Below are 13,018 nucleotides of genomic sequence, written 5' to 3'. Positions count from 1 at the left end.
ATTAGCACTTAGTGATTCTTTAATATAATTGGTTTTTGTCTTTAGTTCTTCATAGGCTCTAAGTGTAGGAACCAATCATATAATATTAAAGAATCACTAAGCGCTAATTGATGATTAGTTTTCTCTTTTAAACGCAGCCAATTTTACAATAGTTGTAAAGCTGCTTTTTCTGCTAAACGCAGCCAATGATTCTCGACTCGCTAACATTGTATTTCAAACAATTTAAACTCGTAAAATGTCCTTACGTACTCTTTAAAACTTTTAGAGTGAATTATCACTCCGAAGAGTGAAATCGCACTCTCTTAAATCGCACGCTCTCAAAGATTGAAAATTAAGCCACTCTTTTTCAAGATGAATTCAATTTTCACTGTTTAGAGTAAGATTTCACTCCTCTAAAGAATTTAGAGAGCATTGTAATCTGTTTGAATAAATCAATTCAGCATAAATCAAAGAAAATAAACATTTCGCCTTTCTTTTAAATTTAATCTAAAAATAATTATATTTTTTTCATCATAATAATAATAAATAGTGAATTTGGATTAATAATATTAATAATTCTTAAATTACTAAAACTCTTAACATTTTTAGCCTTAAAGTTATTCTTTAGTTTTCAAATGGCTAATATCTAAAAGAATTTTGAATATAATTTCGAATATGGAAAATAATAACAAACTTTAATAAATATTTGCAACAATCAGATTTAGATAGAATAAACACATTCATGACGATCTATTATGAAAACGATGGAACTCCAAGGTTACAAACTCTGAATATGGTTTACGCAATTAGCATCCGTGATAAACGGGGGTCATTGACGTAGCCCGAGGATCGGAAGTTGGTCAAGGTCGTCTTTGCAGGTGCGCTCGATGGTGTTGGTTAATGCATCCGAAAATTGATGACCGCTCTCGCAAAATTCGATGTTGGCTTTTCTGGTGAACGTAACGGATCCGATTCCGAAGAAGGCACCGTTCTGTCTTCTCAAACTTGATGACGAGTCGTGCCCTGACGTTTATCTTTCCGAAGGCCGAAGAGGGAGAACGCGCGGTGAGAGATGGAGAGAGCGAGTGGCAAAGCGAGTTGAGTTTCATGGATCTATGGTGGGGAGCAGACACCGATCGTGTATGCCACCGACCACAACAGTTTAAAAGCAACCTCCGTCATGATCGCGTCAGCTGGATTCTAAGTTGCCCTATCACTTCCTCTTTTTTCCTCATTTTCTTCGACAACGAACCGACCGCGCGCGTATCGACAGAGACAGGCCGTTCGAGCACAATTGCCTGCCAGTTTCCTTTCATGCAGCATGGAATGTTGATCGTTACAGATCGATAAAGGAAAGAGATGAACCTCCCTTTCCGTCCGGACGCGAAATCGATCGGTGGAGGAAATTCCAAGCGGATAAAGAATACAAGTGTGTGATACTTGCAAGCACAGTGTCTCCAAAATCAATGAATCGATAAGTTCATTCGAATCGCTTCGCGCGAATGTGCTATTCTGCAACGTGAGTGATCGAATCGTTATGAAAGAAGCGAGGAATCACCGCTGATCAGCTGGTGATGATCTAACCGCTCGATCAGGGATCGTCGAAATGAGTGCCAAGCGAAGAGTGTTCAGCGCCTTGGATGGGCTTATTAAATGTGATCGTGTGATCGTATGCTCAGTGTTCCTATGGTATCTCACGTTCCTAATATGCATCGTCGAGGCCAGCAATCCGGGGATATGCGTCATGAACGGCTGTAACTGCACCGTTAAGGCGCATCGCTGGGTTACCATCAAATGCGTCTTCTCTAAGGAACAGGCAAGAACACGTTCTAACTTAATGTTCTAACTTATTGCCGCTGTCAGAGCGGTAATTTTGCGTTGGTAAACTCTAAAAATATCGAAGCGACGGGAAGGCATTCAAATCGAGATTATAATACTATTCTCCTTTTTATTACATTTCCTTGAATAAAAATAATTTACGAGCTTAACGATAACATGTAATGCTTGTAAAGTATAAATCCTATCTAAAAGATATAAAATTTCTAAAGATTAAAGTTCATAAACATGATACAGTTGGGCAACTTCAAAGAATAAAAATATCGATCTTTTGTTTTATCAAATTATCGAGTTAGAAAAAAATATTTTTTGATACTTGAATGAAGCATCGATTGATCGTCATCGAAACAAAAGTAAGCGACAAATATGTATCTTTAAAGTTCAATCAAAACGGGACTGTTTTTCGCGTTCTGTAAGCATAATGTGATTTTCTACGATATTTACGTGGTTTGCGCGAAGTTGTTTATTTTGGTACGTATTTGCTGCTCTGAGGAATTGAGGAATTGTTAATGCACGATAGTGAAAGTTTGCCGTAGTCTTGAGAGACTTGGATTCGCCTTCCACGCGGGATTAGCATATAAATCATTGGCCCGTGAAGACGGTGGGAATCGCATGCACGCACACGCACATTCGATACATGCGAGTGCACGCAAAGTGCATGCATACCGCTGAAATAAACCCATAAGCGATCTAACGTTAAATAACTGCGAACTGATATTTAAGCCTTTTTCCATATCTGCATATAATATCTTGCTAAATAAAATCTCACCTGCTCGTAATAAAAAAAAATCACATATATAAATTGACATGTTTAATATTATTTTTGAAGCTACAAAAAAGCTCACATCTTTCTCTATAGGTATTTCCATTAATAAATCTATAATCCTTTTGCATTCTAATATTAATGGTAATGCCCTGTTTATAAGAAATGAAACAATTTTGGAGAAATACAATAGGAGACACGTAGGAAAATGAAAGAACGTAGGACGCGTCTTCGGGTCTTAAATCCGTCCCTGCGAAACAGGCTGTAACTTGTACTTGCCATGTTTCTGCAGGCGCAACGTACAGCAGCCATAGCTCCACTTGCCGTTGTCAGCTGCACTCAGCTGGATACCATCCGTACAACCCATACAACGGCGTATTACGCTACGCGCTTCGTAATTCACGCGAAGTTTTCGACAAGAGAGACTTGAGTAGAAAACGTGATAAAACTATCGTACCGAACTGTCAGTAGCGATAACTTGCTCGAGTACAGCATCGTAAGGGGAGAAATATAGAGTAGCATCTCGTTGATTTGAGACAGATCTGAATTGATATGTTCGAAATTGAATATCGCAAAAATTTCAATGATATATGTTAAGCATTACGGCGCGTAATTCGATTTAGTTTCGAGTATAAATCTTACGATGCGTTATAACGTAAATCTTTAAACAAGATGGTACATCATATGAGTTTCTGACGTAGAAAATTGCTTTTATCACAAAAGATTAATGATAACATGGTTCGCAGAAATATGTATATAATATTAAAAATTGCAAGCTGTTCCCTTTCACATTTTAAAGATGTGTAAAAAATATTCGATTCGTTTTGAGAATAATAAGTTAAAACTGATATTAAAAAAATAAAATTAAAAATAATTACATTTTGGCTCATGTAATAGGAATCATATATCTATATTAATTTATTTTATACTACTATATCAATTTACTATTACATGTAACATGAGAGCACATAATAAATAGAGCTGATAATCCCGAATTTTTCCTCGAAAGGGAAGATTAAATTTCTTGTACGCTTCTTGACCGCAAACTGGAATAGGCCTATTTCCTATCTACGCTACGATCAATCGTTCACATAGAAACACAAACGGAAACCAGTTTTAAGGGGCATTCACAGCACTGCCTTCTCTCTTATAATAGTCCGACGCACTGTCTAAAGATGTTATTAAATCGTTTCGTTTCATTGCTTTGTCGCATTCACTATTACGATCTTCGGACTGCTCCGTTTTAAACATGCTTTGAATAATCGGCGATGAAATAGACGTAATATAATATTTTTTTCTCATGGAATTTCTTCATTAAATAATAAATTAATTGTAATTAATGAGAGCTACAAGCAAATTCATAGATATATAATATTTATTAAATATTATCCAAAGATATAAAAATGTCTGATTAATAAATAAATCATTTGTAGTCAAATCGTCATTTATACTGAAAAAAAATCTAACAAATATGTATAAATATATTCGGTCGGATGTAAAAATCTAATTAAGATCAATATTTTTTATTAAAATAAAGATAATAATTCGCTCGTATTATGCTAAGCAAAAATATACAAAAATTCGATCTTGAAATTAAATTTGTGAGTTTTTGAATGAATGTATAGGTTATCAATTTAATTTCATATCCTTTGTTAGTTCGTGAATTGACCAATATTTTTTTTATTTATTATTTTTTATTATTTAATATTTTAATTTAGATATTTAAATTCATTAATCATGCCAATTTACATAAATAAAATATAACTGATACGATTCTTTTGTGAATTTTAATGTTAAATTTTTAAATCGTTGAGAGTGAATTTTATCTGTCCGATAAACGTCTGCCATATTAAGCGTGGGCGTGACGCACAGAGTAACATGCACCCGGTATCCTCAGCAATTGACACACAGCAAAATGACTGGTGTCGATGAATCAAGTCGATAATACGTCTTCATCCCATCCCTAAGAATAAAATAATAAACGCGATGCCTAAGAGCCATTAGTTTTTTTTAGAAGGCTCTCTAAAAACATATTTAGCTTTCAAGGATGATATAATCGGGTAGTGAGAGCATTGACCAAACAAGTCGTGACAAGTCATTTTGCTTGCTCGATGGTGTCTACAGAAACAACAATTGGCAACGTTAGGTCACTATTATACTACCGGACGGCAAATACTTGGTAATCAAATCAGATTCAGCCACGGCGTCACTTATCATTCCAACGCCATTAATTCCATTTACCAGCTTCGCCGCGTGGTAACAGGCTGGCAACTCCTTGCCGGCTCGTGCAAGTTCACTCGAAACAAGGACACACTTTAATTCGATCGGCGGAAATAGCAAATCAAGCGGTGATCGAATATTGAAATCATGGCGATTTTAGAAGAGTGCAGAAATGTGTAATTTCTCGCGTATTTTCCTTGCGAGGGAAATAATGCAACGTTTTCTCTGATGGTCATTTATCCCGTCAATAAAAAGTAATTGAGTTAAGCAAAGATGAGTTCATACACGGTCGCCGGTCTATTCGCCGCTATCTTAGACCACAATCATATTTACTAAAAAAAAATACGACATTATATTCGTCATATGTCATATAGATATTTATCTTCGCTTATCTGACATTCGTTTATCTCTCGTACTTTTATCGTAACTTAAAACAGGTCAGACTGTAGAAGTAAATTTATCTACCGTGTTTCAAAAAGTCTAAAAACTGAATTGAAATATTAAAAAAATTAAAGCAATGTATTTAGCAATGTATCGATATGTTACATCGCGTCGTTAAATCCGATTACAACTTACAGAAGCAATTCCTCGCAATGATCCTCGCGCGATACGTGGAAAGATTTCCGACAATAGCCAACTTGCTTGGCACTTTGCACGAGTAGATCGACCCGATAGGTCTCTCGCATTTGTCCTCACGCATTCGGTTGAACCTAGGCGATTTCCGGCGCATGCAATTTCCGGTCGGAGGGTCCATTACGACCAAAGTAGAAGTACGATGCATTGTCCGAGCCAGATGCTTCACGAATATTTTTTACTCCGTCCGTTCGAAAACTTGGAATCTATTTCACCATCGTCTTAAGTTTAAGTAATGTAATTACCTTTTCACTTCGTTCCAATTTTAATTTTAGAGTCGAACATTTTAAAGAAAACTTTCTTTTTATTATCTTTCATTTTCTTAACTTAAAAAAAAGTATCAATTGACGTTAAGTAACGGTAATAATAAAGGAATATAGGATTTCTCATATTTAAAGGACTCATGAATTGCATCAGAGAACAATCGGTTGTGAATTCAATGCTGATAACGCCACTGCAGATTTCAAAGACTTCATCTTCAGGTGCAACGTGCTATGCAAACGCCAAGATTTAATTCGAACGGTCCACGGCACCGTTATCCGGTGGTCGTCGACCCGAAATTACACGTGGAAACAACAATTAACGTTGGCGCACCACGTGCTGGCCACTACGCCGAAACAATTTCGGCATGGCAGCAGCAGTTTAGACGTGCGATTTAACACTCACGGACCCGTTAATAAGCGGCGGCTTTTCCCGACTAACTCGATTACAAGCCGATCGCGCGATTATGGTTGGGGAGGCGGGCTGAATCTGTTAATGTAAATCGGCGAAAACAATGCGCCGCCGATTAAACCGTGGTTGCATGTATCTACGCTGCTGGCCCTTTCTGCAACGGTCTAGCAACGCCTCTTTCTCTCTTTCTCTCTTTCTCTCTAATTCCCCTGTGAACTCTCTCCGTCTCTACCTCCCTCTCTTCCTCTCGCCATCATAATCATCTCGAGTGGAGCAAATAAACCTAACAATCGGAACTGGAAAATAACATGTCGCGTGAAATCGTACGAGAACGATAGCGGCACTTAGGACGGAAACGATGCCACCAGATATGCGCGCGCATCTATACGTCCGCACGCACGTTCGACGACCCCGCTATAGAAATACAACTTGTGCTACGCGCAATTATTTGTTAAATTTATGTTTTGTAATTATCCATTCTGTATTCTGAGTTTGATCTATCTTCATATCCGCTTTTGTTCCACTTTTGCGCTTTTATAACTGTAACTCTTTATTCTTTCTTTCTGGTAGATGTCAGAGCAGAAAATTTTACTGGTTTTGTCCACTCGTATACTTAACTTTTCTCGCTTAACTCTGTAGTTTTTATTTTTGTAATTGATGCGCAAATCAATTAAATTTAAAATATTTTTAAAAAAATTAAAAATATTATTGTTGTGGAATTCAGAGAAACAGAGCTGCCCTGATTCACAAAGTCGAAATCAAGTTAATATTGATTTTTCGGATCGTCTAATTTGATAGTAACTATGTTTTCTATTGATCTTCGAGAAAGATCGATAATTTATCAATTCTGTATCAATAAAAAATGTCGATCTTCTTTCGAAGATCAATAGAATATATCTAGTAGATATTAAATCAAACGGTCCTAAAAATCAATTGATTTTAAATCGACTTGTGAACCCGGGAGAAGATCTTCAAAAATAAGGGTGTGAGAGGTAATGTATCGAATTTTATGACATCGATAGAGGACAACGATGTCCGCCTCGTCCTCGAGGACGGTCGCACCTCCGCGGTCTCTTTCATACGCCTCGCTTCTACTTCAGCTGCCGGTGGATTAATAAATTGACGGCTCACGTGGTTGCTTAGGGTCCAAAGAACGATGCGAGGGTACAGCGGGTAAAGGCAGTATGGTGGGAATTTCGTGAGGACAAAACCGCGCCGCGATAGAATGCTGGACCGATCCTCGGTTCAATTTATTCACAATAGGCCTTTTCAACGAATTACACTCTGGTTCACAACGTATCTCTCCGGTCGGGGTGTCAACGCGAGAGAGCGTAAATGATGCGGGTTTGGTTTGCATCAGCGGGAAGCGAGAAATGTTCGGAATAATCTTACGTAAATCGACGTTTACAACTTTCTGACCCTTGTTTGAGCGAATAGAAAATGTTAGCGAGCGACACGTGGGTGTGTATATTAGAATTTATATTGTACGGCAAAGAGTAGGAAAGTAGCGGTCGACTATGAAATACATATGACCAGGATGCATAAATAAGTACGGTAATTACGATAATCTACGAGCAACAGTTAATACATTTACATCTAAAGATCTCGATGTATTATTTGTACCATGTTAATGCAAAAGATTAATATAAAGTTACATAGCGGCAATTTCCGAAGTAAAATAAAAAAATGTATATTCGTGTATGAAAATGGTACGATGATTATCGTAAGTTTACAATAAACTATTTAATCAATTTCAAATTATTTCAAAATGTCTCGTCTTTCGTTTACAGTAATTTAATCTCTCTGTACCGGCCGTCTATTGATTAACCAATCAATTGTGGTCAATAGCGACCTAATTGAGGGGAACATTTTCACATGGAAATTCGACGATCGCCATCTGTAAGTCATCATCATTTCCTGTTGCAATTTCGACCTACCTTCAAGCGCCCCAGCGCAATATTTCACAATTAAAATCGGCAAACATGCAGCCGCGAGCGTCGATTCGAAAACAATTTCCCAGCTTCATACTAACCGCACCTAGTGAAGAGATGCGAGAGCGAGAGAATTTTATCATACTCGTGAATCTCGGAGCCACGCTCTCTCGCCGACATCCTATCCGCCGGCCCCGATAACTTCGATAACCCAATAAATGGCTCGGTGGAAAGGGAAGATCTGACACGATCTCGATCGCGCCATTATCACTCGCGGCTCCCTCCCTCCCTCCCTCCCTTTCGCGACTCGTGCAACCCTACGATAAATTATTTTAGGATGGCTGCAATACAATACATGCACGCGCAGCCGAGAGTCGATTGCGGTTTGCCGGCTTTGTCTGGAGAATTTGCTCCGGGGGCGTAGATATAGCTCGACATCCTGCTTCGTTCATTCGCAACGATAACTCTCTCGTTCTCCAACCAACACCTCCCCCCCCCTCCCCCTCTCCCCGCGAACCCTCACGAATTATCGCGATTTGCCACACGTGCGAAGTGCCTCGCCTATCTACACAAATGCATCCTTATGTACATGTTACGCGCGAATATATACGGCGGAGACCGACAATCGCGTAAATATGCGCGTGCACGGTTACGTTCGTTCGATCTGGATCATTTGCTGTGTGTCTTCCGCGTTGCGTTGGAAACTGTAGCAGCGTAATCCGGACATTCCAATGAGTGTGCGCGCAAGGGTGAACGGGTTAATGTTAGAAATGCCCTGCCAATCTCGTTGCATGTTTAAATACAGAGTGTCATTGTCCTAATAGAAGATTTTACACTTGAAAGAACGAAGAGTATCAAATTAAATCTCTTCGCTTAATCAGCATGTAACGCCAGACAGGCCGTTGTCATCGGATAAAACAATAGTGTGTTAGAGATTTCCTCTCTTCTCTCTTAATAAAGAAGACAAAAAATCTCTCAATAAAAATATCTAAAATATAATAATAATATAATAGTAATTTACTATAACATTTATTTATATTCTCTATAATTTTGTACACTGAGAAAAAATATAGTCAAATGTTTAGTTGAATACTGCCAACTAAATATTTATTAAATATATATTTATTTGATACAAGAAATGTTAATTTGATTTGAACAATCATTCTTTTTACTGAATAAGTATTTATTTATTATAAGTAAATGTTTAGTTGGCTGTATTGAACTAAATATTTATTAAAATTGATTATATTTTTTTCTCAGTGTAAGACATAATTTTTAAAATATTATTACCTAATAATTATTCTCTAAAATTTTGGGGGTAAATTGTCACTCTGAAGAGTGAAATTTTACTCTTACAGACTAAAAATTGAACCATTCTTTTTCAAGCCTGACGCTGAATTTTCACTCTTTCTAAAATAAGATTTCTACTTAAAAGAATTTAAAGAATAGTCGAACTTTTATCTCTTTATTAATCTATAGTATCTCTCATCTTATCTATGACTGCACTTTAATCTTCTTTAGCGTAATTATATATTTATTAATTTAATTGAAGTAAGAAGAAACTCGTTCTCCAGCAATCGCGTAAAGCAATCGTACAGAGACGCAATCGATAAAATGTCCTCTGGATTCAATGTAGCGAATGTAGATACAGGAGATATAGATCGCGGGAGATTAAAGCGATAGAAATGAAACGGGAGCGATTGCTGCGCGCGGCTAGCACGTCGCACTTAGCAGATCGCAGGCCATCCAGTACCCGGTGTGCTGCGGCAATTAACCGAATTATCCCTTGACGCGACCCGGCCGAGGCCCCCGGCGGAATAATGGCGCTCGCTCGCTCGCTCACATGTCGGCAAAGGCAAGCATATCCTACCGTGGCTACATATGCGAGGGCGAGTAGTAATTTCATCCCGTGCGAAGCGTACGGCGAGAGAAGGCAAGTGTCAGTGGGTGCATCGCCATTCCGCGAATTAACTTCCGGCATTCCCCGCGGCGATCACCGTAATGCTACGCTTCGAGCTTCGCGAATTTCGCAAGAACGAGGTATCACGGTGGAGAACTTTGCGTCTGCACGATACCTTATTTCGCACGAAACGTTATGTACGGCCAAAACTATCAAATATTAATAACGTTTTCCAGAAAGATAGAAATTAATGATTGACGGGAGATTGTGGATACGATTAATACGATTACATTTGATCTGTCAAATGTAATAATTAAAATATATCTAAATAGCATACTTATAGCAGAAACGAATAGTTTTATTGTTCCTTCGATTTGCAATAAATTCTGATCTCTTTGTCAGTTTATAATATAATTTTTTAATAATTTAAAATAAATTCAATAGCTTCAGGAATAATGAACATAAATTTGTCAAAAATCTGGAACAATTTTATTACCAAATATAATATTTAAATCTGATAATAATGCACTAACGAGTCACGAGATAATTAATCGGAATTGTTTAACAGTCGCCATTAGAGGATACGAGAGAAATGCATAATTATAATTTCGTTATGTCAGAGAATAGTATTAAATATTCAGCCTCACTGCGCAAAATTATCCGTAGTATATCAATGAACATATCGGATAATGTAAAATATTTTATTTCTAAATTAAATTTTTATTTTCAACTCTGAACTTTTTAATATCAATGTTATATTCTATAGTTTAAAGTAATTTCACAATTTAAAAGCACAAACATTGTTGTTCTCCATTATCTGTCGTCATTAAGTAAACATTCTCTGTTTTTTCAATTGAAGAAGACTTATTACGACCAGTTAATTTCGACGAAGAGAGTAGACGGTGGCCTAAGAGATCTCTCTTCGTGCCAGAGTTTAGAATAACTCGATTGTGTCCTCCTTTCGTTCACCTCGAACTAGAACTAGACACAGTGAATTGAGTTATTTTTATATGTCGGAGACACCGGGTTGTTTCCCAACTGCGTCAATTAGCCATGGCACAACTTCGACGATGACGAAAACAGAAACTTAAGATCTTCCATACAGACTTCCCTTGCCGCGCACCTTCATTCATTTCCCGACGATCATCTCTTGACACCTCGATAAACGGATTTAGACGTCATAGATGACGAGAATTGTCGTTGCGACGAACGTGGAGGGAACATCATCTGCGTTTCGATTAGCACTTCTATTAGAAGTTAATACGTCGCTCGATGATATACGGCCGTCAAATATCCTCGTTGATTCCAATTCAAATGGCGGATCTTTGATGTACGTGATCTGGCTGCCGTGAATTCAACACGCGAAATCGACATGCAAGACACGTACTTCCAAGCTGCTTAATTATTTATCCATTCGACGCAGTGCGCTTCTCATCGCATAATTTGGAGGTTGGTTGTACTTGATAATAGTGGAGGAATGTCGAAGGCTACGCAAAGAAATTCAATAGAAAGGTGCTAACTTATTTTCACACATAATTCATCTTACGTAACTTCTCGTACCTCGTCTTTTATTTTTATTCATCCTTCATCCATGTCAGTCATAATGCACTGGCTTAATTACAATTTTCTTACTACCTTTTCTCATAATTTTCAGTGCAAAATCAAATCAAACATTATAAAATCTTAATATAAATTGGAAAAATTAATAATATATTTTTATTTTTATTTTCAATGAGAAAATAAAATTGAATGTAAGAAGGAAATTTGAAGAATCTAGCGAGTTTAAATAATTAAAATGATTCAGATTAATCCTTGTGTGTTTTTTTCTGTCGAGATGAATTCAATATAAAGAATTTCGCAATATATTTGTATTTTTATTTTCAATATGAAAACAACTTTGATGTAATTTATAAGTATTACGAAATTTGAAGAATCTAACGAGTTCAAGTAATTTAAACAATTTAGATTGTATATTTCTCTCTGTTGAGATGAATTCAATATAGAGCAATCCTTTGTGGCAATCCTCCACATAGTTTCTCAAACACTCAAAATAGATAAAACGTAAGATTATAAACAGCATTAAAAATTTGACAGGTAAATTTTTGAAATTTATTAATTTATTTCGTCGTTATGTTCAAATATATTATCTGTGTTGTTGAAGTATCATACTTTCAAAAAAGATCCGATATAGATACATCTATAGTATATTGACAAACATTGTCGATCAATAGTGATCGATCACGTGTATACTTTTTCAGATGTAACTTGTTGATCCTCGGTAAATCTGATTTCGTACAATAATCACACAGCCACTCAACAATTATGCGGATACGTGTAGTTTCATATATTGTAATAATGTAATTAAAATAAAACGATAAGACATTTCACCATATCTAGAGTCTTCGTAAAATTTTTTAAAAATACAAATTAATTTTAAAAATTAAATTACATTAACAAAATGAGAAATGTATTTCAAAATAAGCTGAAATTAATTAAGAGTTGACATGCGGAAATTCATGCAGCGTTCCAGCATCATTTCCTCTCGTGTTCACACTGGAAAGACTATAACATGCGTGCGAAAATATTTTAATGTCGGTATAAACCTCTATACAAGTTTTATTAGGCCATTATAATAAGTAAGAGTTTTCGTGATCGTTTTCATCCGTCATGTACGTGGCGTTCGGCCAAAACTATCGAGTTTTCTCGATACCGCAGAACGAAGTCGGTTACCACAGAACCACAGTTCGACGGCATTCGCGCAATCCAGCTAAAGTGGTCTGTTCCCTTTATTTCCGCTCCGATGCATTCCGAGCGAGCGCCGGTCGCGTTGTATAAGTTGAAATAATGTTTCCTCGCGTGCGCCACGACGACGATGTGACCCTTGCGATTCATCGATATTCTAGACAGTCAGCTTTCTTGAGATTCCCTTCGCTAACGGTATATGTACTGCAACCTCCGTCTTGCAATTCATGTTACAATCTGCCAGAAAGCAACGCTCCTTCGATATTACGAGTCTGTTTCTGCACACAACAATGTTGCCACATACAATTGGATAGCTGATCAAATAGCGCGACATTAATTAAC

General features: G+C 37.1%; 1 protein-coding gene across 1 annotated transcript in view; it reads left to right on the top strand.

The window, feature by feature from the left end:
* Positions 1-1,158: 1,158 nt before the first annotated feature.
* Positions 1,159-13,018, top strand: part of LOC108693490 — a 19,648-nt gene continuing 7,788 nt past the window's right edge. Inside the window, exon 1 of the mRNA XM_018202476.1 lies at positions 1,159-1,795. Coding sequence (XP_018057965.1) covers positions 1,586-1,795 — 210 coding nt within the window. The 5' untranslated portion in view covers positions 1,159-1,585. The remainder of the gene's footprint in view (positions 1,796-13,018) is intronic.

Source organism: Atta colombica, unplaced genomic scaffold (assembly GCF_001594045.1).
Source record: "Atta colombica isolate Treedump-2 unplaced genomic scaffold, Acol1.0 scaffold9, whole genome shotgun sequence".
Taxonomy (NCBI): Eukaryota; Metazoa; Arthropoda; class Insecta; order Hymenoptera; family Formicidae; genus Atta; species Atta colombica.
This window is presented reverse-complemented; position numbering and strand designations above follow the sequence as displayed.